General features: G+C 42.7%; 1 protein-coding gene across 50 annotated transcripts in view; it reads right to left on the reverse strand.

Moving 5' to 3' along the window:
* Window positions 1–26664, reverse strand: part of PPFIBP2 (PPFIA binding protein 2) — a 144303-nt gene that overhangs the window by 42933 nt on the left and 74706 nt on the right. For 42 of the 50 annotated variants that reach the window (XR_012423421.1, XR_012423420.1, XR_012423419.1 and 39 more), the window contains 3 exons: window positions 21532–21624; window positions 17205–17318; window positions 4991–5122 (listed from right to left, as the gene is read on the reverse strand). Coding sequence is in view for 42 of the 50 variants with exons in the window: in XM_015435182.4 (XP_015290668.3) it covers window positions 4991–5122; window positions 17205–17318; window positions 21532–21624 (339 nt within the window). In the remaining 8 variants the exon portion in view is untranslated. Of the gene's footprint in view, window positions 1–4990; window positions 5123–9399; window positions 9605–17204; window positions 17319–21531; window positions 21625–26664 lie in introns of those variants that run through there. The other 8 variants (XR_012423423.1, XM_074014444.1, XM_065528626.2 and 5 more) reach the window with 2 other exon arrangements.

Here is a 26664-nt window from a genome sequence, read left to right on the forward strand (position 1 = left end):
CTTGTGTGTATCAGTCTGGAGACCTGCATCAGGAACACATCTGTTTTCCTCCCTCTGCTCAGCGTGTGGTGTACCCAAAACTTCTGGGCTACTCTGCTTTAATTCTCCTGAGCCATGTGTTGTCACTGTTTTATGGTATGTCTGTCCCCAGGCTTGGCATTTCAACTTAGCTTTATAATTTTTTTTTTTTTTTTTGAGACAGAGTCTCGCTCTGTCTCCCAGGCTGGAGTGCAGTGGCGTGATCTCGGCTCACTGCAACCTCCACCTCCCAGGTTCAAGTGATTCTCATGTCTCGCCTCCCAAGAAGCTGGGACTACAGGCGCACAATACCATGCCTGGCTAATTTTCATATGTTTTAGTAGAGACAGGGTTTCACTATGTTGGCCAGGCTGGTCTCAAACTCCTGACCTCAAGTGATCCACTCTCCTCGGCCTCCCAAAGTACTGGGGTTACAGGTGTGAGCCACTACACCTGGCCTAGCTTCATAATTCTTTATCTCCAGGGCTGGCCCATCTCCTCTCTTAACAGGTCTGTTTCCCTCCCATAAAGCAGACCCTTTTGTAGCTCTATTCCATTCTGGGTCCCACATCATGATGTCTAGGTGGCATTTATGAGGTTATAATTGCTGTCCTGTGTTGTAATCTCAGCTCACTTTTTTTTTAATCACACTTTGCCAACCATTAAAGTTCTTCTTTATGGTTCTTTTCTGTGTGAAACTACTGAGCACCTCCTGTAATCACAGTTGTTCCCAATTCCATCTTACCTGTTAATCTTGTATATAATTTTACTTAGTTCTTTGTTCTTTTTTCAGGCTCAGTTTAATACTGTCCTGGCACTCTTATGCATTACATTGCTCATGGGAATATAACCTCTATGTTCTAGAGAGGGCAATTTGGAAATATCTGTCAAAATGTCAAGTTCGCGTACTCCTTGACCCATAAACTCCACATCAATATCTTTACATATATACAAGATTATTCACTGCAGCATTATTTGTAATAGCAGAAACTTGGAAACCACCTCAATGTCCACTGAGAGAGGACTGGTTAAATAAATTAGGCTATAGTTGGATGGTAGAACAATATGCAGACATAGATATGAATGAGGAAGTTTTTAAAAACATACTTGGTGTAAAAAGAACTCCAAGACTACTAAATTTAAAAAGAAAGGTCTAGAATAGTGAACATCTGTATAAAAATGAGGGGAAGTGTGTGTGTCTGTGTGTATCCACATGAATGTACTTGTCCACACATAATATAACTCTGGAAGGATACAAACTGATGGCACTGGTTCCTGACTGCTGACTGGAGGACAGGTGTTGAATGAGATCTTTTGCTATATGCCCTTTTGAACTCTTGATTTTTGAATTGTGGGAGTATATTTCCTATATTGATGCAAATGAGTAAAGAAAGAAAATAAAAGCAAGAATAACAAAACTCTCCTCATTAGGCCAGCTCATCTCTGAGCAAACACAATCTTCCCAGATCTTGCTCTGTAGTCCAAGTCCATCATTCTGTTGCCTCAGTTCAGAAATCAGAATCCCTTTCTCCCAAGGTCCTAACCACAAGAAAGAAGGAATGATGGCATCATCGCTTGTGCTATAAGATGTGTCCATTTTCTGCAGGAAATCCTAAAGATTCTTTCCTGTTCTCTTCTTGCTCACACGTACCCCTGATCAGTTAGGCTGACTCCCCTTCCTAGCATATCTGGGGTCCTTGCTCCCTTCTTAACAGGCTGTTCTGGTAACTACTCACAGAACCCTCCAGTTACCACAGTGGGGTCCAGCTGCAGGTTGCCGGCACCCCCACAGCATGGGGAAGCCAGATTCCTTTCTCAGAGAAGACCCATCTGAGCAACACGCCTATGCAATGCTTTGATCTGTGTCCACACACAGGTTTCCCTTTACCTCTGGATCTCTTTCTTTCATGCTCCATCTCCTTATTGTGGTATTTACTTTCCATGTCAATCATTCTTCCATAGTCCTGCTTTTCAGGAGTACATCTAATTTATCCAGTCTTCAGTACCCTCACATGACACTGAACCATTGCAAAAGGCTGATGAGAAAAGGTAAAAAGGAAACCTAGTATTCATCCAAATCTCATTTGGGCCACTACTCATTCCTGAGCAAGGCTGGCCATCAAGGAACCTGTGCCTGCAAGTCCTCAAGTCTTACAGAATGACTGTCAGTAATCATTTCCACAACTTAAACAGCAAGATGCTGGCTTGAGCTATGATCAGAATCAGAGCAGAAGGAGCAGTCTGCAATGCTCTTGCCACCAGCATTCTCTTCTTTTCATTAAAACATAAAACAGAATTTGAGGATAAAGCCTGAGCTAAGCTGAGGAGGTTTATTTCAGATCTGGCTACCTCATACCTAAGGGGAAAAAAAAAAAAAAAAAAAAGAATCCTGCCTGTTCCAAACCATACACAATGAGCCCTTAAGCTAAATACATTCACCGGAAAAAAACAGCTGCAGTACAGTATGGAAAGCAGCATTCCCTTTATTCATGCAATTACAACATCTGATGACCTCAGCTAGCAAAATGTCTCACTCAAAATAAACATCTCCATGCACATGACAATAGTGCAGCTTAAGCAGCACCCTGTGGTTTTAAACCCCTGGTGCTCCAGATACTCACAAATAGAGGTAGAAGTTCTGTGCATACCAGCAAAGATTATGTGCAATTACAAGAATGAGGAATTTGTTTCAGATCATGTGGCTGCTCACTGATTATCACAGGTTTGCACAGCCTGCAGAATTCCTCCACGTGGAAACCTAATATTTGTACTAGCAACTGGAAAGGGCTGTTATCTGGTAGAATTGAGGCCAGACACTCACAGTCTACGTTGCCTTATGCATGAACAGACCAATGAAAAACAAAAACAAGAAATTCAGATTTAAAAATAATCCTTCAGAAAAGAAAGAAAAAAGCAAACAGCAAGATGACTGTGTTAGTGCTTCTTATCCCAGAAGCGGGAGCTCTCCTTCCTTTCTGATGTCCCTTTAAAAGGACTGCATTATCCCAGCTTGGTGCTAACTCTGCATACTTCCACAGATGGGCTGACTTTAATACTCACACCCCCCACCCCTCATGCACGGATCCCAGAGGTGGCTGGTGTAGAACCAGGTATATGACCCAAATTGACCCAATGAAATGCACTCCTGGGGCTTTTGCTGGAATCTTTGAGAAAGCACCTCTTTGACTGCAGAAGTTGCCTGGCTGGTAGGATATCATTCTGGAGCTACCAATGGCTATCTGTGTCACCACTTGGGGAGAGTCTTCTTGAGAACAAGGCTAAAACAGAACCAAGTGATACAACTGAGACTAATTTCTAGTGACACTGTGAGATTACCTGGATCTAGTCATACTGCATTTTTTAAACCCTAGACTTTTCAAGTTACATGACATAGGTCTCTCTCCTCCCTTTTTTTCTTGATTTTGAGTTGAGTGTCTGCCACTTTAAGCCTTCTCACAGAGTTTATGGAATTCTGCCCCCGAAGTCCTAATGTGTGTTCACATACAATCATGCATGTTGAAACATTGGTAAAATAACTTTAAACCAGAAGAAAATTCAGTTACTTCTCCCTGAACATTTAATTCAACTAACACTTCACACAGATTAGCTTTCAGGCTGTGTAAACTTTGCAATATGTAAATAACATATCTATGTCTACATTTTCATTTCCAACATGCTTAACAATACTATCAGTAAGTGATCAATAAAAGCTAACTATTACTATGCTAAGAGTTCCACATACATTGTCTCATTCACTCCTCAGAATAACCAAAGAAATTGGAAGTATTACTACCTCCATCTTACAGAAGAAGAAACGGGTTTGGGAGGTTAAATTACTTGCCCCAGATCACAAAGCCACTGAGCTCAGTTTAAAGCCAGGAGATCTGATTCATCAGCCTGGACTCTTAATCAATACAAGCTACTGTTCTCAGCTTATTGGGGATATCTTCTTTTGGCAACTGTACTTCTAATTAATGAACATGTTCTCAAAAGCAATGCAAGGAATATGCTCGCACATTAGAAATATTCTAATCACCAGTGTGTTTACTCAGCAAACATGGCAGGTTTCAGTATGCACTAATGCTGGCACTTATCAGAAGGGAACAATATCTGTCTTTGGCCTAAATGTAGGAAGGAGATGAAGACATACCAGGTACTGACAAAATGCCAAATACTATGACAGGTACTTAACTTTCATGATTTTATTTGGACTTTACCACACAGTTATCCGCTAACAAGTAGTTAGGTCAGTAAATGAGCAAGGTGTTTCTAAACCTAAAACCTATCTTCTTTCATTGGTGTGAATACAAGAACTTAAAGGTAGAGGCACAAGAAGACGGTTATCTAAGGTTAAAACAGGCTGCCTGCTCTCAAAGGAGTCTGAGTCTAAAATTCTGTAAACATTTATTTTAAAAAGTCTGGCATGTTCCAGCCAATGGCATACAAAGACTGAAAAACAAAATTAGGAAAACATTCTCTAAGAGAAGGCCTTCAGATGGCCGCTCCATAAGACCCATCAGGAGAAAAGAAACACATAACCTGAGGTTCCACCTGGGTCAGGGAAATGCACGTCAAGAAATGTTTCCAGACTCCTTGGATCTAGTGACAATGGGCTGTTGGGAGGCCAACTTCATTATGGTACGTCGTCATTTCCTTGGTTCACACAGAAGACATCTTGTGTCCCTCCATATTTTGTCTTATTCTTCCCCAACTATTGCTTCTCTTTCCATCCTTGTCAGCAGTTTGAGGGCAGATAAAGCCTTAGAGCCAAAACTGGGTGGTTTGGATATTGCTGAAATTTGCAGCCACAGCAAAACTTGATAACTTGGTATTAACAGATCACTGCATCTCTAGTGTATAGATATTTCTGGCACCCAATAGCTTCCAGGCTGGGAGTTGACAAGACAGCCTAAATTCACATTATGACAGCCTTCTCAGGTCTGAGCTTAAGACAGTACAAGTTCACCCTCACCTCTGCTTTTCTCTGCTTCTCCTCCTGCTCTCTCTGCTCCTTCTCCATGCCAACCAGCTTGAGCTTCAGCTCAGACACTTCAGTCATCAGATCAAGCTTCTGGGTCTCAAGAGATGTGCGGCTTAGCAGCTCCTGCAAGCAAAAACAGATCTTGAAATCAGAAACCACCATGGCAATAAGAACAGCTCTGGCTTCATCTACAGCACATAAGACAATACCTAAATTGTGTGTTCAACAACACAGAATTGAGACTGGTACATATGAGTCACAGGCCTATTATGGATGGGCCTGGGCTGATGCTGGGCTATCAGGAATAGCACACCCCCGATACCACCCACTATGCTTTGATAGACAAGGTGAGCTACATTTCTCAAATATGTTTGCCTATAGAGACCATTATTCATTATTTCCATATCGAGAAAAGCGAATGGATACTTTCAAAGAACCAAATTTATCAATTTTTTTAAAAAACAAAGCAGCAGATCCTCTCTATCAAAACAAACAAAAGCGCTTAACAATATATTTTTTTCAAAGTCAAAATTTCTAGATCACTTTCTGGGCTCAACCAATGCTCAGCCCAGTCTTCAACATGTTTGAATACAGGACTTTACTGCAATGAACCTAGACAGGAGCTAGAGCACAAAGTAGATGTCCAAAGAGTATTGAATGATTACATATGAATCTTATGTGAGATGGATCTTTCCTGGGCTATTCCAAAATTATAATCTGGCCACTCTGGAATGTAAATAAGACTGTTCTTTCCCAATTGTGAGAACAGACCAGGAAGCTTATTACTAGTCTTGCCATCACTAGAACAGTAGCAGACTATAACCAAATAACCCAGGTCTTTGACGACAAACCTGTCACTAATAAAAACACTTAATAAGCATAAACAAGGTAAAAAATAAAGATGATAGACAAGACACCCACTTAGAACTAATATGATTATAAAGGACCTCAAAAATCAGGATCATTTCCTAAAGTCCAGGGCAACATATTTTTTCCATTGGCAAAGGACAATGTCCTGTAAGGTCCAAAATCCTGGCACATGGTAGACACTGGCTACACAGGTTGTGGCAAGAATAGACACAGCAACCAGGAATAGCAATGGGCCAAATGGACAGAAGAATATGCAATATCCTGCCATGGTTTGACCATTTTGTATCATCTTGGGCAACCCAAGCTCAGCACGAGAATGGCAATCTCAACACCTTGACTCAGCCACTACGAGGTCACAGATTTGGAACTGTCCTCAGATCATGAATCAAACCACGCAGGACAGAAATTTTTGACTTGGAATACATGATTCCCCAGGCCAACGGCCTGGGAAACAGCCTACCTGGGAACGGCAGGCAACAAACTGTTCATCTGCTAGTCTGAGGGGATGGGTATCTATCTAGAAGTCCAGCAACTCAGCATAATAAGCTCCCCAAGCTCTGGGACTAAGGAGGCCAGCTCTTCCTGGGCCAGCCAGACTGGAAGCTGGCTCACAAGGCAGAGGCAGAGCACTGCAGCCAGAGCACAGGCTACTTGGCCACTAGGAGTCAGCCAGATGAGTGTGTCCAATGCACTGGAGAACTGAAATATTTTGAGTGCCTCTTCTGTACCAGAGACTGCTGGTGCTTTTGTATACATCTTCTTAATAAACCCTCCCAGTGAGTTGGCAGTAAATATTATCCCAATTCTACAGATGAGGAAATAGGCCAAGAGAGAGTATGTAAATCTTTTGGCCAAGGACACAAGCCAATCAGCAGCCAAGTTAGTTTTTCTTTCTTTTTTTTTTTTTTTTTTGAGATGGAGTTTCACTCTTTTTGCCCAGGCTGGAGTACAATGGCGCGATCTTGGCTCACCACAAGCTCCACCTCCCGGGTTCAAGCGATTCTCCTGCCTCAGCCTCCTGAGTAGCCAGGATTACAGGCGCCCACCACCACACCCAGCTAATTTTGTATTTTTAGTAGAGACTGGCTTTCACCATGTTGGCCAGGCTGGTCTTGAACTCCTGATCTCCAGTAATTCACCCGCCTCAGCCTCCCAAAGTGCTGGGATTATAGGCGTGAACCACCACGCCCGGCCAGCAGAGTTAGTTTTCAAACAAAACTCTGTTTGACCCCAGAACTCATTTTAGTCTATTGTATTACACAGTTTCCCAAACAGAGAAAGAAGTCCAAGCATTTTAAGAGACATTTTAAAAAAACACGCTAAAATAGGCAATCAACAAACATTCAGTGAGCCCAGGAAATGTCCACTCAAATTGCCAAGACTTCATTGAGCACATACTACCTATCAGGGCCTAGTGCTAAGGCTATGCAGGCCACAAAGGGCCTTAAGCAGTTCTTCCCTGAGTGTGAGGGCACACACAGTAAGTTCTCTGAGTCTTGAGTACATGAGTATCTTAAGATATAATCATCCCCCACACCACCTATTCTCTTCCCCTTCTTTCCTTTCCCTACCTCCCTCTCTTCCTTTATTACCTCATTCTCTAGTTCTCTATCCTTCTGCCTACCCACCTTGTTCTCAAAATGTTTTTAGGCAGTTTGCAAAATAGATATTTTCAAGTTAAAAAATAAATCATAAAAATTAAAGCAGGTAGGAAAATAAGTTAAAGTCAGAGTTACAGTCAGTAGAAAATCTATGCCATAAACTTCTATAAACAGCTAGAGATAGACTATAATGTACGTGTGAGCCTCCCAGCTGCCAATGCAAAGGGGAAAAGGAACAAGTGCACAGGTCAAGGTCCACAAGAAAATGTCTTTAGACTACTAAGATCTCAGGGAAAAAACATCCTCCATGAGACTTCATTCTTTCATTCAACAAATATGTTTTTAAACAGCTACCAGATGCCAGTGCCTAGACACATGACAGTTACTAATAAAACAAAGCCCCTGTTGAGTACTTGAACATCTTAAGATGATGCTCAGCCTGGGCACAGTGGCTCATGCCTGTAATCCTAGCACTTTGGGAGGCTGAGGTAGGTGGATCATTTGAGCCCCCAGGAGTCTGAAATCTGCCTAGGCAACATAGTGGAACCCTGTCTCTACAAAAAAAAAAAAAAATTGGCACCCGTGGTGGCATGGGCCTATAGTCCCAGCTACTTGAGAGGCTGAGGTGGGAGGACTGATTGAACCTGGGAGGTTGAGGCTGCAGTGAGCTGTGATCATGCCATAGTACTCCAGCCTAGGCGACACAGTGAGACCCTTTCTTAAAAAAAAAAAAAAAAAAAAGATATTCACGCAGTTTTGTCTTCTGATCAGCATTCAAAATATTGCTTTGATGTGATTTTTAAAAGTTTCACAATATATCTCTTTTGAAAGCTAAGAGTCTACTCTGCTTCCATCATGGCCAAAATCCCTATTTTAACTACCAGGTTGTGATTGGTCATACCAACGTTCCAGCTGATGAAGACAATATTTTCACTAGTTCCAATAGCCATTCCAATTGGTCATGCCAGTGTTTGAATTAGTCACACTAACATTCCAAATAGACATTCACAATTGGACACACTAACATTTTAATTAGAAACCTGGGGTTGTGGCCGGGCGCGGTGGTTCACGCCTGTAATCCCAGCACTTTGGGAGGCCGAGACGGGCGGATCACGAGGTCAGGAGATCGAGACCATCCTGGCTAACATGGTGAAACCCCGTCTCTACTAAAAATACAAAAAAAACTAGCTGGGTATAGTGGCGGGCGCCTGTAGTCCCAGCTACTCTGGACGCTGAGGCAGGAAAATGGCGTGAACCCGGGAGGCAGAGCTTGCAGAGAGCCGAGATCATGCCACCGCACTCCAGCCTGGGTGACTGAGCAAGACTCCGTCTCAAAAAAAAAAAAAAAAGAAACCTGAGGTTGCTTAATTTCATATAGTTCACTGATAATAGAACATTACTTATTCTCTTCAGCTTATATCTATTAGCATGTGCTTCTACCTTTCATGATCATCTTCCCCTTGTCCCTGTCATAATTACTGTTCTGGTCCCTAAACTCAAAATCAGCCTTCAACAAACTTATCCCAGTCCAGCTCTACTTCCCCATCTCCAGATCCAGCAAGGCCCTTAGCCACTATTATGAACTGTGATCTCTAAAATGTGTGTTTTAATAGGAGTTAACTTATCCTACATCCTCAACTGCTCCTTCTACTTCCAACATAAAGTGAATCTTGTGCTTTCAACAATATTACACATTCTTCCCAGTCATTTCAGATGGAGACCACTCAGCTTCTACCAGCCCAACTTCCAGAACACTGTGCTCCCTATATTCCAGGGCTGCTTCCAACCCACTATTTGGCCCCCCGACCATCCACATCTATCCTCCTATTGTAAGGCAGTGCTCTTCACTTATACCACATTCTCCCCAAACCGAAGGAACTAACCCGCTTCCTTCAGGCTTTTTTCTTGATCAACAGATTTTCTACCTACTTTAGGCGCATTCCACCTCCTCAATAGCTTCCACATCCTTGTTATTAATTTTTCCATTCAGCATCCACTCTGGCTTCACATTCTTTGACCTCAGCTCCAATAGGCTTTGCTTTCCATTTCGTTCAGCTTTTCAGCAGCACAGTCACAACTTGGATCTCACGTGTATCCAGAATGTGTTTGCTTTGCTTCTAAAATCTTCAGCTCTGAAATTCTCTCTGGCCACAATCTTCTGACCTTTCATCTGTCCCACTTGCTCACTCAACCTCTAAGTTCTTCTGTGGCCACTAGTTACTTAGTAACTCTATTTTCCTGGTTTATCAACTTCCTTGAAGCAACATTGTTCTCCTTATCCACTCTGTACCTTGAGGTGAGTCATTTCAATTGTATTCATACCTACAGCAGAAAATTCTCATGGGATATCAACCCTGTACCAGGCCTCGTGTGCATTTGTTAGCCTTTTGTCTGATTCCACTCTCCACAGCTTAAAAATTGCTAGTAAAAGTAACTTGATGCCAGTTGGTTTCCATACAAATTTATGCTATCTAATTACAGCTGATCTTCCAATACTGCCTGGCAAAACTTGTGTTTGTCTCTGTCCGATTCCTTTCAGGAACTGTTCCAAGTCTTTTCTGTTCTGCTCAAGCCCTAAACCCCTACCATGTCCCCCTCTTCTCCTCAAATAATCTCTCCTCATATTTGCTGAAAAGATAAAATGCATCTGTTCACTGAATGTAAGTTCTATTTCAAAGTTTCCTAGCATCATCTTTCATTCATATATCTTAAATCCCTGTCTAGAAACAGCAAGCCCATAGTTCCTTTCCAAGGATAAATTGCCACAATTGCACATTGCTATCTTTTCTACAGGCTTTTTTCATCTTTGAAAACTGTTCCCTAGCTCAGAACACTTCCAGGTGCACATAAAAAGTAACCATCAAAGGATATAATGCTTCCAGAATTTGTTCCTGAATTGCCCCTGACTGACCTTCCCATTTCTGGCTATTTCTCAGCCTCCTGACTCTTCATACATCTCCATACAACTTGATAAACTTTACGGTGACTCCCTGGTCAACCAGCAGCCTTTGGCCCTGTTCTCTGAGTTCTGATCCTGTTTCTCCCTCCAGCTGGTAACTCAGAATAGCTCCTGCTCACATGGTCCCAGACTCTCCCTCACTTCTATACTGCCTTTGAGCAAGTTCCTACCAAGCTCTGTGCTACTCTAGGTTAGGGCCATCAATCATCCACTCTGGCAGGCATTTAATCTCTCCCTAACCATCAGCTCCCATTCCTCAGGCTATAAACATGATCAAATTTCTGACATTCTAAAGAAACTTCTGTCTTGACCTTGCACTCAAAGCTACCACCATCAACTCCCATGTCCTCTTGCTGGACAGATGCATGTGTGTGTGTGTGTGTGTGTGTGTGTGTGTGTGTATGGGTGGGTGAGTAGGTGTGTGTGGGGTGTGTATGTGTGTATGGGTGGGTGAGTAGGTATGGGGTGTGTGTGTGTGTGTGTATGTGTAGGTGAGTAGGTATGAGGTGTGTGTGTGTGTGTGTATGGGTGGGTGAGTAGGTGGGTGGGTGTGGGTGCATGTGGGTGTATGTGTGTCACTCCTCAATAAGATTTCTGCCTGCCTGAACCTGGCTTCTGCCTTCACTAACTAGGGCACAGAAATAATCCTGAAACCAATGTACAAACTTTGAGATGCAGCTTGCATTTCTCATATCTTAACTGTCTCGCCCTTCATCCATTCAATGTAAGGTACTCCTAGCCACCCCATCTTCCTTGCTTCAGGTTTTCCTGACCTTTCTTTTTTCTTCTCCATCTCCTTTGCTGGCTGCCTTTATTCTGTCTATCCTGTAAGGAAAACATTCTTGGAGCCCTTATTCTCAAGACTGGAGTGAACTGTGATCCAGGCTGTCTGGAACACCCACATCCTCGCCAGGCAATGCTTGCCCCCTGCTGAAGGCTTCCTGACCTTCAGGGTGGAATTCTGTTGGAGTCACGCAGCTACCGCAGTGTATGAGGAGGAAGTTGAGGGGAGGCAGTGAGCTGAGGATAAGGGGCAAAGGCTTCACAGGCGGCATTCTGCTTCTGCTCTCAATTGTTTGAAGGTTGCCTGTGCAAATGAAGAGGGAGGTGGTCTGGGGGAGGGTGGTTTGTTTTACTCACTGTGATGGACCATGAAACTGGGTAATAAATGTTTAGAAAAAAATCAATGGACAAAACTGCCACTAACCTTTTCAGAAAGACAAATACTTCTTCTTTCTAAGAGATGAAAGAAAGTTTATATCTCGGAGCAACTCATCATTTCCTTTTTCCAAAACTCAGGTTCTGACTAAAGCTGAAAAAAAGAATTTGCCTTTCAACCTATTTTCTCCTTAAAGGGCCACATCTTGAAGCAATTACCTCTATCTTTCAGTGTGGAATATGACCCAGGGAGTTACTGACCAATGACAGAGGACTGCAGCCAGACTGGCAACCTGAAACCAGAACGAAAGAGTGGGCAATGGAAAGGCATAAAAGGAAAAATAAGTCTCTTTGCCCTTTGAAGTAAAAGGCCCAGGTCTTGCAGGGAAGTCTCTTTCATGAGTAACACTGTGCAGAGAAGAGGTGCTTGTAGTCAACTCGAGTTTGAGTCCAGACTCAGTCCTCAGTAACTCAATCATCTCTCTGAACCTCACTCTTATCTGTAAAATGGAGTTCAAGTATCTACTTTGCCCTGTAGTCTGGATACCCAACATCACATCAGATAAGCATGAAGAAACTCATTAGCTCATAAATCCCCAGAGGGAATTTTGGGGAATATTTGAAAAATTCCTGTTTTCTTCACTTCTGAATCAGTGTCTTACCCACCTCAGAGAGATTTGTGTTCCCACCGGAACATGTACACAGCTCTGTTTAATATTCTCTTTGAGATAGAAATACCTGCTTAAAGGCACTCCTGGGAAATTTACCAGGCAGCTACTAGGCCTAAGTCTTAGGCCCACGACCTCCTGCTCAGTGTCTTGACTCACAATGCCCAACCGTGTGATAGCACGTGCTTAATAACACTGGAATAACTTTACTATAACTCTGAGAAGTAAGAGGTGGGCAATACAGAGTCCATATTGTCATCCTCAATCTCTACTAGTAAGAAAACAGGTGCACTGACTTTCCCATATCAACAGCAAACAGTGAATCTACAGAAACTCATATCCATGAACTCTTAATCCCCTATATTTGTCACTCCCCAACCTCACCTAAAAGTCAAAAAAATGAAGTTGCCTAAACCCTGAAGCTCTGGCTCAGTAGGGAGGATGGAAATAGAGGCTGGTGTTGTCCAAGATTTCCCAAAAGCAGGATTATGTCCTCACAAGGTTTGCATCCTTACTTCCTCCCCACGGTGCTCCCTTTCCCTGTGTTGTTTTGACACTGAACATTGTTTCTGTTTATATGGATTATATCTGTAAATGGCCAGTCTCTGGAAAATGCTCCATTTGGCCACCAGCTCCATGTAAAACCTCTTATCCACTGAGTAGCATCAGCTTCTTCCCAGAGATCCTCTTCCTCTAGAGAAGGGTGCAGAACCTACTAGACCCCAGTGAGCTCACAGTGGCTACTTTAGAAAATGCCACCACGGGCCTCAAGTATATCACAGACCAGGGAAACCCTCCCCATGATACAGAGATTTTTGTTGCCAGCATAGTTTGAGCCAGTCACGAGAACATCGCTGGTCCGTGCCTGAAACCCTAGGGTACAATTCTGGGCCCTGGCCTCTGATAGCCTCAGTGTGCAGCTGAGCAATGCCTTGATCTGCTTAAGGACCAAAGAGGCAGGGCCCAGTGCTGTGAGTTCTACTTTCAGGCTCAGACAATACCAGACCAGTGAAAACTGACATGGACTGTCCCTCCCTTAAAGATCCTTTTGAGAAATGTCTCTTCATTTTATTTTATTTTTTTGAGTTTCATTCTTGTTGCCCAGGCTAGAGTGCAATGGCGTGATCTTGGCTCACTGCAACCTCCATCTCCTGGGTTCAAGCGATTCTCCTGCCTCAGCCTTCCAAGTAGCTGGGATTACAGGCATGTACCACCACACCTGGCTAATTTTGTATTTTTAGTAGAGACAGGGTTTCACCATGTTGGTCAGGCTGGTCTCGAACTCCTGACCTCAGGTTATCCGCCCACCTCGGCCTCCCAAAGTGCTGGGATTACAGGCGTGAGCCACAGTGCCTGGCCAAGAAATGTCTCTTCTTAATGGGGAAAGTTTCCTGGGCAATCCAGACATGCTCAGTGAGTCTAAGACCACATCTGACTAGGTGCTTCCATAGGCAGTCCTGAGAGATGCTTGTAGCTGTCTATATGTCTATGTTGACAGCTATGAGATGCTTGTAGCAGTCCTGAGAGATACTTGTAGCTATCATATTCCCTTCCCATCCCATATCCTGCCATGGGCTGCAAAATAGAAACATTATTTTGCCCTGAAAAGTGTTCATAATCTAGGTGGGCTCATGTGGACCTGCCCCTTTGCTGGCTCTGGTTGGTTCTGGTTTGCCTGTCTAACCCCAAGAGAGGTCTTTTTGTTCTTTCTGGAGGCTAGATGAGTTCATGTGTAGACAAAAATAGATACGAGTTGGGAGGTCAGCCTTGAGCAGGGACAGGCTGAGGATGTTGTGGCTGGGGATACAATGAGTACATTGTTCATGAACTGGGTAGGGAACTAACTCCTCACCTCTTGTGCTCCTGGAGGGAGGTTGACATTGGTCAAGAGAACACTATGGTGAGAGACAGCTCAACTGGGGTTCCTGGAGCCCCTCTAAGCACAAAGTTTGGGCTATGCTCATTGATTTGGCTTTCCCCAAGTCCCCCTAGAGTTATTCCAGACTGTGGAAGGGGCCAAGTCTAGAGGAGAGGTTGCAGATTAGAGGCCTGCAGGCCAGGCTTGACCTATACGTATGTACTGTATGATTCACACAGCATTTAAAAAAACTTAAATTAGCTGCTAATATTTTAAAAGCAGACGTCTTTAACTCTTTAAATCTGGATTTTGAGTCTTGTGAAAAATGAGAATATCTAGCATTACTGGGCCTAAATGGGCAGTCAACGAGTAGAATAGCAGCTGCTGCCTTCAGACAGGATGTCTTCAGCCTGCAGGGTTATCAGGAGCAGCAAACCCAGAGGAAGCACCTTATCTATAGGCAGTCAGAAGGGCGCATGCTGAGACAGTGAAAGGATTTCCTTTAGAGCCTTTGAGCAGCAGGCTCGCCTTGGCTCTGGGCAGGAATGGTTTCTGAGGCTGGCAGAAAGAGGCAATTGTTTGTCTCCATTCTCTGCCTCTAGGCCATGAGTCATTCTTGCTCCTACCACCAGAAGCCAAGGGCCCTGCAGCCCAGGATATCTCAGTCAAATCAGGCAAGTGTCTGCCTGTCCCTAGCTCAGAGAATGCATACATAGTCCAGCCAGAGATATTGCATCAGCACTGTGGTGCAAGAATCAAGTGTCTTCACAAACAGCATCAAACAGACGTCAGGAAAGCAACAGCATGTGTGGCCGAACATTCAACTTTGGATTTAGATCTGGGAACTCAAAAGATCCCAAGCTCTGGTGCCACCCAGCCCAGCGAACACATGAGTGGGAGATGAGGCTCAGATGTGTCCTATGGCTTGAACTCAATTTGTTAAGAAAGGAGCACTGCACACTGCTATCATTTTACCCTTGACAATTTGAGAGAACACAATGAAAGCTTACGAGCAGAAAAATAACTTAGTCAAGCTCAGGAATCTTTGAAACTCAGAAGTGGCTACCATACTCCAAAATATGCCAGGTTAAGACATCTACTTGTATGGCACATGGTACCACATGCCCAATACCAAACCCATAGCACACAAGAAAGAGGATTTAGAATAAACAGAATAAAAAAGGTAACTGAGCTTATGACTTTTTAAAAAGTCTAAAATGGCATCCATGGGATGATGCTTAGAGGAACTAGACAGCCTCTCCCCAAGTGGTACAGGGCATCACAATCAGACTCCTTGTCACAGAGACTTTGACAATGGAGCAGAAACACTGCCGTGGAGAGCTATGCAGAGCAGGCACAGCAGCACGGGCAGTCAGATAACTCAGGCACTACAATGCAGCTATTCTCTGACCTCTGATTATGTGGTTACTCTCCCGGCATAACCTTCCTGAAACATCAGCCTTCTGACATGTTCCTTTCCATATTCAAATATTCTTGATCTCTTTCTGGATTGTTTACACCATTCCATCATCTTCCTCCCTTATCCTTCTCACCTCAAAACCACACCTTGTGCAGACTTGAAAACACAATCTAGTAGGTTGTTTTCTGCACTCTTTCTGAAAATACTTTCATCATTTGAGATTTTTATCCATCAGGCTATTTTCTTTCCTGGGTCTTCAAAAAAAAGCTTCAATTCCTCTTGCTAGTCAGATTTTTAGGGAATATTATGAACAAGAGAAATGGCACACAACCTAAGTAGAAAATCAAATGGAGCCAAGAATGTGGTAATTTATTAATCAGCAATGAAAAGATAACAAACAAAAGTTTCAGAGCCATTGGAACTGGTTTTTATGGAGACATACATATAAAAACACTGACTTACATTTATATAAAGTTATTCAAAGGCACTCAAACTAGCAAACACCAGAACTAAGATGTTTATCATGTGACCAAAGGCAAAACACAAAGCCTATGTTCACCAGTATCTGAGTCTTATGCTGATCATGACAATTAAAAAAAAAATGCTAGTGCTTTTGGGGGAAAGATTGTAAGTAGTCCTCTAATTGAATCCACTCATTTTAAGGACCAAACTTTTGTTCTTTAAGTAATTGTGAGCACCTTTTATGTGCCAAGTACTCTGCCAGGAGTTATAAGGCATACACACATAAACTTCAGTCATTGTTTAATTTTCAAGATAACTTAAAATGTAAGAATGATTTAAGGAAAATTAAATATTAGATATATTAATACAGTTCATTTAAAAACCTAATTAGCTTCTCAACAAATTCTGAAGAGTTTTGATGCAATACAAATTCAACACCCCTTCCTAAAAAATTGTAGCTCATTATTTACAATACAGAAAAAGTATTTAAGAATTGAAAAATAGTTAAGTCAATTCTGATACTTTTACTAAGAAAATCTATTATAAGTGATAGTAAAGATGACAATACAGTAAAAGTTTAAAATGGGATAAATTATATGATATTAAGCATACAAAATCAGAGGACTAAATTGCATATCTCTTGGGACTACAGATTTGGAAAGTACATGTATACACATAACAAGGACAAAAAGAAAATAAGGAGAAGACATTATTTGAATGGTAGGGAACAGTTTAATATTTTTTCCATTTTGATAGCTATTAAATTATATTAAAATGTTATTTATGTAGTAATTTTTATTTAAAAAACTATATAGAGTAGGAAGAAGTGGAGCAGGATGGGAAAGGGGCATAGAATCAGCTGAGAATTGACTTTCTAAAACTCCAGATGGCACCCACAGGATGAGGGTGAGGCCCCCAGCTGAGGGCTCCCTCACTGCACCAGGTCTGGGGAAAGTGCTATCTCGGAATCTGTCTAACCAGCTCAGCAGGTTATTCATCTCAGGGCAGCCCTTCCTTTCCCTACCCCCTCTGCCACCCTCAACGTACAGGTTGGTTTCACTTGCTGTATAAACACTATACACTGAGCAGCCAATCCCACCTCCAGGCAGGATGGGAAAGACGACAGCGAGATCTGTAGCCTGGGCATACAAAGGAGCTTCAGCACGAGCTGCTTCAGAACCCAAGGGCCTTCAGTGCACCCGCCCTTACCTGTTGAAGCATCTCTTCAGCAGCATTGAGTTTCACCTGGTGTCCTTCCAGACACACTTCCAGGTCTCGAATCTTCTCTCCCTGGGCTTCTACTTGGTCTGTGAGGACACTCACCTGTTCCAGGAAATAAAGCAATGGTGGAGGACCAGGGACTTCACATGGTGCAGGAAAGCCTCCCCACCGCAGGCAAGCCGTGAAACCTCACCACTGACTCTTATACACAGGGAACAGTTTTGCTTTTTGCTGAATGGCGGGTGGAGGAAGTGCCCTGAATGAAGGCAGCTCCAGTTAGATTCTTACCTTACCAGGGAATCTCGGCCACTGCTCTGATGACATGGGTCACGTTTACTGTTCTTGACAGACTCAAGAGTAAAACACCCAACAGCCACAGGAGCTGCCTCTGGGCTGGACTCCTGCTCCTTATTCCTTTTCCAGAACAGCCCCAACCTCAAGGCACATCTCAGCTGGCTTGTCAGGACTTCTGCAACTTCATGTGGAAGAGCGTTCCAAACTTCATGGAAACTAACCAATGACCTTACCTCTCTCATAAGGGTGTGAGGACTGCTCACCTATCAGGCGAGTGTTTTGTTGCAATTAAGGAATGTGGGCTGTAAAGGGCATGTATTAGCACTGACAAAACTTGGCTCCAGAAAGGTTTTTGTGCTTCACAGGCCAAAACATGACTCTAAGTCATAAATATACAGGAGCCACATTACACATACAGTGGCAGGAACAAAGTCATCTTTCTGAAGAATGCTGAGAATCTCTATTGAAAATATTAATTAGTAAAAACTCATTTACAGGAAGTCATTCAAATTATGCCCTAACTATATATTAACAATGGTTTTCATAGCCTTCTCTATTAGCAAACTGCCCCAGGATCCTTTTTCTTTATTAAGAGATGGCTCAAAGCAAGAAGAAAGAGAATGAGTGTCCTCTCCAAAGTGAAGAAATTAACAGTTGATAAACTGAGATCCTTTCGACCTTTTTGATTAGAGTCATTGCCATTTACATATAGATTATCTGGAATTATTTCCCAGTCTGTAATGGAATAATAGATGGAGCATGAGTTGATGTAATTCATTTATGAGTGTTTAAATAAACTTTCTGAATTATAAAGCGCCTGTTTAAAAAGGAACTAATCTAAATTAATATGCCTACTTTAAGATCTCCATTTTTATTTTCCCAAACGATGAATGAATTATTGAAACATATTCCTGGAGTCGACACATGGTTAACATTCCACTTTTAACCAAAAAATCTGTTTAAAAAAAAAAAAAAAAAGGCTCTATCAACTTGGTCCACCTTACACGCAAACCTTTGTGGGTGGGTGTTTATTTATTAATTCCTGTGGCCCAACACTCTCAGCCATCCTGAACTAACTCCACTTTCAAAAGGGCAGGACTCTCGGGGTGGGCTTTGTTCGCTGGAATCTAGAGTTTCTGTTTGTGAAGGATGTTTTCTGGCTAATATTATTATGAGGGTTAAACATTTCTATGGTCTATACCATGCCTTGAGGCCATATGTTGGTGATACTCAAGGAATTATAGGATCTCTAGCATTCTGTAACTAATTGTTCAGCTCCAGGGTCCTTCTGAACCTCAAGGCTGATTCTAAGTATTACGAATGAAGGGATGTAGGAAATCCAGACAAAATACATAAAGGTCCTAAAATGTGACCTTCGTTCACTAAAAACAACTATTTTTGAAACCCTAATAGATGCTAGGCATAATTTTAGGTACTGGAGGATACACAAGTTAAAAAAAAAAAAAAAAAAAAAAGGATGAAAATCCTTTTCTTAAGGAGTTACATTATAACGAAGATATAAGAGATTTTGGTTTTGTTTTTAACTAATCCTAGAAACAAAGTATTTTGTTATGTGTGATTTGCCTTTTTCTACCAGTAGAACCAGGAAAACTTTCTGGGCCAAGGACTCTAAATTAATTCAGTCTGGCTAAGCTGCTGTGTTCATTAAGCAAGAGGCTCTACCCTGCTGAGAATCTGCCTAACCAGCTCCACTGGGCCACTACAGAACAGCAGTGATCACGTAACAGATACTCCTGGAGTCTGCCCATAAGCTCCCAGTAAAGTAGAAACCACTAGGGTCAACTTCTGACTTTACTGGTAAGCAGCTTCCCAATTGTGTTAGGATTATTTAAATGGGGATTATTCAAGAATTCAGAATTTTAGAAAACTATGAATGTGAAAGGCAGCATTATTACACAGGACTTTAAAAAATTAAATTGTAATCCTCTCTAAATAGGAATGTGCTATTTCAATCATGAAGGGTCCTGGTTCAAAAGTTTGCAATGCCATACTGTTTGCTGCCAAATCTTACATTGGATACTCTTTCATTAATCATGTCATTGGGATAAGAGTTTCAAATTACATATCCCTCAAATATCTGTGCTACAATGTGCTATTCAATCTGGTCCCTGCTACCTCTCTACAAGGCAGCTTGCACCACACTTTTGGGCACAGACTCCAGGCACAATGGCCCCTTGCTATTCTTCCCACACCCCAAGCACACTCTTGCCTCATTGTGTGGGCTGGACTGACCACCTGCTCTGCCTGGAATGTACTTCTCCAGGTATCTGCATGGCTCCCTGCCCGGCTTCCTCCTGTAAAGGAGATCTTCCTTTTACTACACAATCCTCATCCTGCTTTACTTTTTTCCAGAGTTCTTACCAGTGCCTGAAATAGTTTATGTATTGGCTTATTGTCAATTCACACTCTCCTTTTTCTTTTCTTTTTTTTTTTTTTTTTTTTTGAGATGGAGGCTCGCTCTGTTGCCCAGGCTGGAGTGCAGTGATGCGATGTCAGCTCACTGCAACCTTCACCTCCTGGGTTAAATCAATTCTCCTACCTCAGCCTCCTGAGTAGCTGGGATTACAGGCACCTGCCACCATGCCTGGCTTATTTTTGTATTTTTAGTAAAGACAGGATTTCATGCTGGTCAGGCTGGTCTCCAACTCCTAACTTCAGGTGATTCACCCGCCTCAGCCTCCCAAAGTGCTGGGATTACAGGCGTGAGCTACTGCACCTGGCCCACTCTCTGTCTTTCAAATGGAAGATCCACAAGAATGGGAACTTAGTTTGCTTCCTTCACTGCTGCATCCTAGCATCTAAAACCAGCATCTCACAAGTTGTAGATACTCAATTATTTTATAATGAAGAAATTAATGAAGTGAAGAAAAACACAAAACTTCAAAGTAAAACTGTATATTTGGTATGAGCTCAGTTATTTAGAATAGAGGCAAGAGAAAAAAAAAAAAAAACATACACTGGAAAAAAGGCCAAAATGTTAACCTGGTTCTTCAAATTTTTAGAATTTTAAAAGCTTCTAAAATCATTCATTACCCTTATGTTCATAAAATACAATGAAAGAATAAAACATATAAGGTAAAAAGAGAGAAAACAAACACATTGCCACCTCATAACCCTAGTGCTCCAAGCTAAAGCCCACAGCCTGGGGTGGGGGCCAGGCCTCCCTCAACCCCTCCCTTCATTCTATCACTAGTCTAACTCATCACCCTTTAAGCTTTTAAGGAGCTGGGATTAGGATACGAGCCTTTATATTTTCCAAATCACCAATTAATATCTGATGCATACCAGACCTTGAATAAATGCTTGCTAAATCAATTTATATTTTCAAGAGTTAACACAGCAAAGTGCTAGACCTGCTTCTTCAACAGCCTTCTTACAAGAATACCTAACTCTATGTCCTACCAAGGCACACAAACTTTCAAGAGCAAAAAAAGCTCCCTCGACTATCCTTCTCCGTAAAAGGTTTTAGAGTTCCTCTCTTTCAAGCAAGACAGCGATCAAAGGCTTAGCCCATTACCAGCTCGAGGGGATTTGGCATCAAAGTGATCAGTCTAGATCCAGCGTCAGACAATTTGGACTTGATTCCATTAGCATTCACCCTTAGGCCCATATCACCCACAGCTCTGTTTTATTAGTGGCATGAGGATATATCTCCCCTCCCGCACAAGACTCAGGGGCTTCTGGGGGACAGGGCCCATTTTGTTCATTCTTAGCACCTGGAAATCAGCCTGGTCATGGGGCTTCCAGTGTATAGAGGCAAGTGCTTGGTAGTGCATGATCAATGAATGAATGAATTCACAGCCCCCCAAAGCCAAGTCTAGAGTTAAATGTCCCCTGAGTTACTTAATGTTTTATTTCAGGAAAAGTCTTTTCTAAAAACATATGCTTTGGAAGGAGAAAAATTCCAACAGAGAAAATCCCTTGTGCTTCCCTTCCACGTAGGGGAAACTACATAGTAGGAGGTAACAGGATAAGCTGGTTCTCACCAAACAGTACCCACCTGCAATATGAGGGACTCCTTATCCCCTTCTAGACGTGCCAAGCGTTCCTGGTAGGTTTCATTACTAGCAGCACTGTGGTGGTTTACCTGGGACTAAAGAGGACAGAAAAAAAAGAATACACTTAAAAGGTTGGAAAAACATCTTACCAACTTCTAAATGAAATAGGGGATGCATGTAATTTGTGAGGATAGCTTCACTGATTATGTGTACAAAACCACTCATCAAAACAGGAAACCACAAGATTTCAAAACTACCATGAGGAGAACCAGATCACATGCCACTGAAAGGTGTGCCCTGAAAGTTGGCACAACCACCCCCTGGATGACCTCACTCCTGGCCAGGAGGGCCTCTGTGAAACTCTAGGCCCAGCAGTGCTTGACTTGACCAGCTGGGTCTGGGTTAGCCAGAGGCACAGCCTCCAGAGGCATGTTGACAGTGAGGGTCTGCTCTTTGAGGAGACTGGAGAGCTGGCACCATACACCAAGGGACTACATGGGAACAGCTTCTGGATAGATCTTGGTATCTCCTAACTCTCATGCCAGGGTCCCCTGAAGCCAAGGCACACCTTGCTGCATGGAGGCCCATCCTGAATATCACAGTGAGCACGAAGGATGGAGGATGTCAAATGCAAGGCCCTTCACTCACACATCCCTTCCCACCCCAATCTCACCCTCTAATAAGAGCTTTGGTAGCCAGGCTAGCAGGTCACATTTCTGCAGTGCTAGAGCTGAGAGAAGCAAGCTAAGACAAACATCTTGAGAAGAACTTAAATAATAGCCAGAGGGATGCCAGAGCAAAAGCACAGGAAATGACAGGTAGCCAGAAACTACAGAAAACAGAGGAAAGGGAGAGGATGTGAAATGTCAGAGGAGAAGCAGAATCTTACAAATGCCCCGAGCAGAGAAAGGAGGTGTCACTTTCTTGGGTGTGTCTGACCTGGTTGTGGGCAGACAGGAGAGAAGGAGCTAATGTCACCAAGCTGGCCCCAACACCTCCTTCCTCCATGCGAATGGAAGACTGAAACCAGACTGGTCTGCAATAGGCCACCTAAAAGGTTGGCAGTCTGAAAAAGTAGATCCAATTGCTAAATGCGGAACTGAGTATCATATAATCTGAGCTGGTCCAGTGAAATCAGTGCTTCAGTATTCATGAGGGAGGTGTCTACTACCCTAGAGGAAAGTCTTAATTGTGCAGAGGCAGATGTGAGAGACCCAGAGTTGGGCTACCTTGTCCTAGGCCATTTCCCCACATTTCAACTTTTAGCATGGGCTCTCCCACCACCATGAGAAAAGGCACCTCCTTCCTCCTCTCATCCCACCCCTTCCCAATGCACTGCATAGGTGAGGGAGGCAACAGAGTCATGCCCAGTCCTAGAACAGAAATGTGGACCAAGCATACTGCATTCAAACCGTGGAGTCTCACTAGTGAAAGATGCATTGCTTGTTTGTTGAAGGTGCAGCCGGAGGACAGGCCCAGGGGCCACTCCCCAGGCCAGCTGTGCCAGGCAGCACCTGCTGCCACACCTCTGTCTTCTGCTCCAGCCCCTCTGGAGTCTATGTCTTGTTCATTGTTATGGAAGCTCTTAAGAACGTTAACAATCACAAATGACTTCTTTGTTAATGGCAGTTTATTGTTGCTAAATTAATATTCCAGTTCTCACATGATCAAATCCTCTGACTAGAATCCAAGAATATATTATAATCTATATTTTCTCAGAACCTGAGAAGGAATGATAGGAGAATAATTCTTAATAGCAGGTCAACTTCTTTGTCAAATAATTCATATGATGGTGATTTCCAGTGGACAGAGAATTAAAAAGGACCCAGGTGTCCAAGTGAAGCTCTGCACGTAGAACCCCAGTGCCAAGTCCACATGGACACGGAGCCACCTAGCTCTGGCAGCTGCCCATTCTCTGGCAGGAAATGAAGGACAGAAGACTAAAGGGAAGACTCCTTCCACAGACTCCAGAAGCCACTGTACCAACTATGCCTTATTCAAATGGTGTGCAGTATATTCTTCATTATAATAAAAGGTCTACCCATACAATCACCCAGAGAGGTAACTATTTTTATTAGTTGACAAAGAGTAAGAAAGTTGAAATCAGAAATTCAGTTAATAAAATGTATGACCCAGATTCTATAACACATGCTAGAAGGGGGATCAAAAATCTAGATCCACGCTAGCAGCCAATGAAAAAAGAGAAGCACAATCAAGTTAACGGATGCGCAGATCAGTGTGGTAAAATCAAATCAATTGCCTAGGAGAAGCATAATTATTCTGGAGCAAGGGATAAACTTCATGTTTTCATCCAGAGATTTTGTGTAATGGGATCAGCAATACCCATGATGACACCCTTAGAGTAAACAGAGCCCAGTAGAACTCATTGTTTTTGTGTGATGTTCTCAGAATAGTTCAGAGGCTAGTGGACAATATGGGCCAAAGGTGAAAGCAATTCTATGGAGACTAATATAATACGATTCAGGCACAGTGCTGTAAATATACAGCAAGCACCTTGTGCTCAGTATGTGCCAGGCACTGTTCAGAGCACTTTGCCATAATGTTTGAGTTTCCTACAAAATGTTTCTATTAATTAAAATATATTTGAAAATCTAGAAGCACTGTTAGAGGACCTAGAACAGTGGTTCCTGATATTTGTCCCTCCTATAACAGATTCAAGGAGCCAACTCCTTTCCTAGCAGTCATACTGGTCCATACAGCAGTGGTGTGCATGGCAGACAGGTCCCTCCCGCACCCAGTGCATCTTCCTCTTCTACAGGTCCTTCAAAATCACTGGTCTCCAGCAAGCTTTTTAAAGGTATTAAACAGCAGTGAAAGATAATGTTCCAGACAGAAACGCAAAGTATCACTAGCCTTTGCTTTTGATGAAGTCAGAGCCATGTGTTTTCATGATCTATATAGGACTGGGATGTTAAAAAAAAACTGAATTCTTCAGAAGGGCATAGGCCAGGATCAAATGCCACCTACGCCTGGAGAAAAACTTGGAAAGCATCTGAGAACAGGGCCAAGAAGAGGATTGTCTTGCTGAATGCTAATACTCATCAGCCAAAGGTAAGGATTTGCCTTTGGGTGAATCTGTATATTCTGTATTCTTATAATATGGCAACAGGTTCAATCACATTCTGGTATCATTCTTGCATTATAAAATGACTACATCATCAGGGCATAATAAGCTTTGTGGTTATCAAAATGTGATTCCAATTTATTGAGAAATATATTTTAAAGGACTGAGTTAGGACACACCTCTGTTTTGCTCTACTTTAAAGAGAGCTTGCTTGGTCAACAAGTATACCTGCTTCTTTAATAGTGGAATTGCAAACAGAAGGCTTGGATGGATAGTGGGTCCCTGCATGATTCCAGGTTTGAGGCGTCCCTGAAAAGTCTTGTCCATGTTCCTGATTAGGTAAATCAGTGATAGGGCAGTTGCCCAGCTCTCCATGAATGAAGTCAGGTTACAAGAACCAAGCCCACATTCCACAGAAAAGAAAGTCCAATCAAATTCTGAAGGATGCCACAAGCTAATTTTCTGGGTTTTTTTTTTTTTTTTTTTTTTTTGGTTGTTCTTTTTGAGATGGAGTCTCATTCTGTCACCAGGCTGGAGTGCAGTGGTGCGATCTAGGCTCACTGCAACCTCTGCCTCCTGGGTTCAAGCGATCCTCCTGCCTCAGCCTCCTGAGGAGCTGGGACTACAGGTGTGCACCACCACACCCAGCTAATTTTTTGTATTTTTAGTAGACATGGGGTTTCACCATGTTGGCCAGGATGGTCTCCATCTCTTGACCTTGTGATCTGCCCACTTCGGCCTCCCAAAGTGCTGGGATTACAGGCATGAGCCACTGCACCTGGCCTACATGCTAATTTTCTATTGTTTCCCACTGTGATATGGCAAGTGACTATAAAGGAGAGTATCATCTAACCCCTGTTCTACTTGTTAAGGATGCTCAACCCACAGATGAATATAAGAAAGAGCTAACTTTTACTCAACCAATGACATTAGCCACTAGGCTAGACCTGCCAATGGTAAGCTCTGTTACATATATTTGATCAAACTTCCTCCCCCTCTGTTTTGATGGTTATTGCTACAAATGTGACAGGGAAAAGTCAATCTTCTCATTCAAATTTTCCATTGTCAGAACTGTTTCTGATACTGTAATTCAGGTTAGTTACCTAAAAATATTGTGAGAACCATGTGATCTGTGTGCCCTATGGAGAATTGTTAACTACAGATATTTCCATATCCTCTTCAATTTTGACTAAAGAATGCCACAGTGAAACATACTACCTCTCCTATATCATGGAACTGAATCAAGACAAGGGCTTCTTGAATGCATATCGTTAAGAACTCAGCACCTTTAGTCAAGATTATTGAAGCCAAACCACCTTTCTGTCTATCAAGCTTTGCTCTCAAGAGGTTGAAAAAAGTCTCAGACACAAGGAATTCATCCTCTAAAACTCAGATCTTGTGGAGGCAAATATAAAACACAGCACGGAGTTGTCATATCAAGGTCTTCCCTAGGCCTTGAGAGTAATATTCCAGAGTGTTTCAGAAACAGTGACAACACATCTCCTTGATTCTTACAGGTTATCCTAGGGTCTGTTTCTATAAGACCCAAACAGCTACCACTGCTGGGGCTGGGCAAGCCTAATGTGCAGCTTGAGCAATTAACAGCCTAAGGTGTGGGTATTTTCTAAGCCATCCCTAACTGAGAGGGGCCTCAGAAAGATGTATCAGCTGTGCAGGATATTCTATGGTTGGGATTCTGGAGTTGATCATGATAGTCAATCAGCCTCAGCAGGGAGAGGATAGAAAGAGAACTGTGAGTAGCCAGGAGGGAGAGGACTGGCTGACCAGCAAGATTCCAGCAGGGATAGTCTCCACATAAGGGGCATTTTGGACCGTACAATGACACTAGCCTAACCTAAACCAGGTCCTGTCCCTGCCTCTCCCATCCCTCCCCTTGGTCAGTAAGAAATTTACTCTTGATAAGTTCCTCAGGCACAGAGAGCTGGATGCTGGCAGACTCAAGAAATCAAGATTTCTGCACCTTGGAGAACATTGCATTTTAGGGATGAGATTTTCAGGGGATGTGTAAGGTCCAAAAAAGAAACTTCAT

This window comes from Macaca fascicularis, chromosome 14 (assembly GCF_037993035.2).
Source record: "Macaca fascicularis isolate 582-1 chromosome 14, T2T-MFA8v1.1".
NCBI classification, from domain to species: domain Eukaryota; kingdom Metazoa; phylum Chordata; class Mammalia; order Primates; family Cercopithecidae; genus Macaca; species Macaca fascicularis.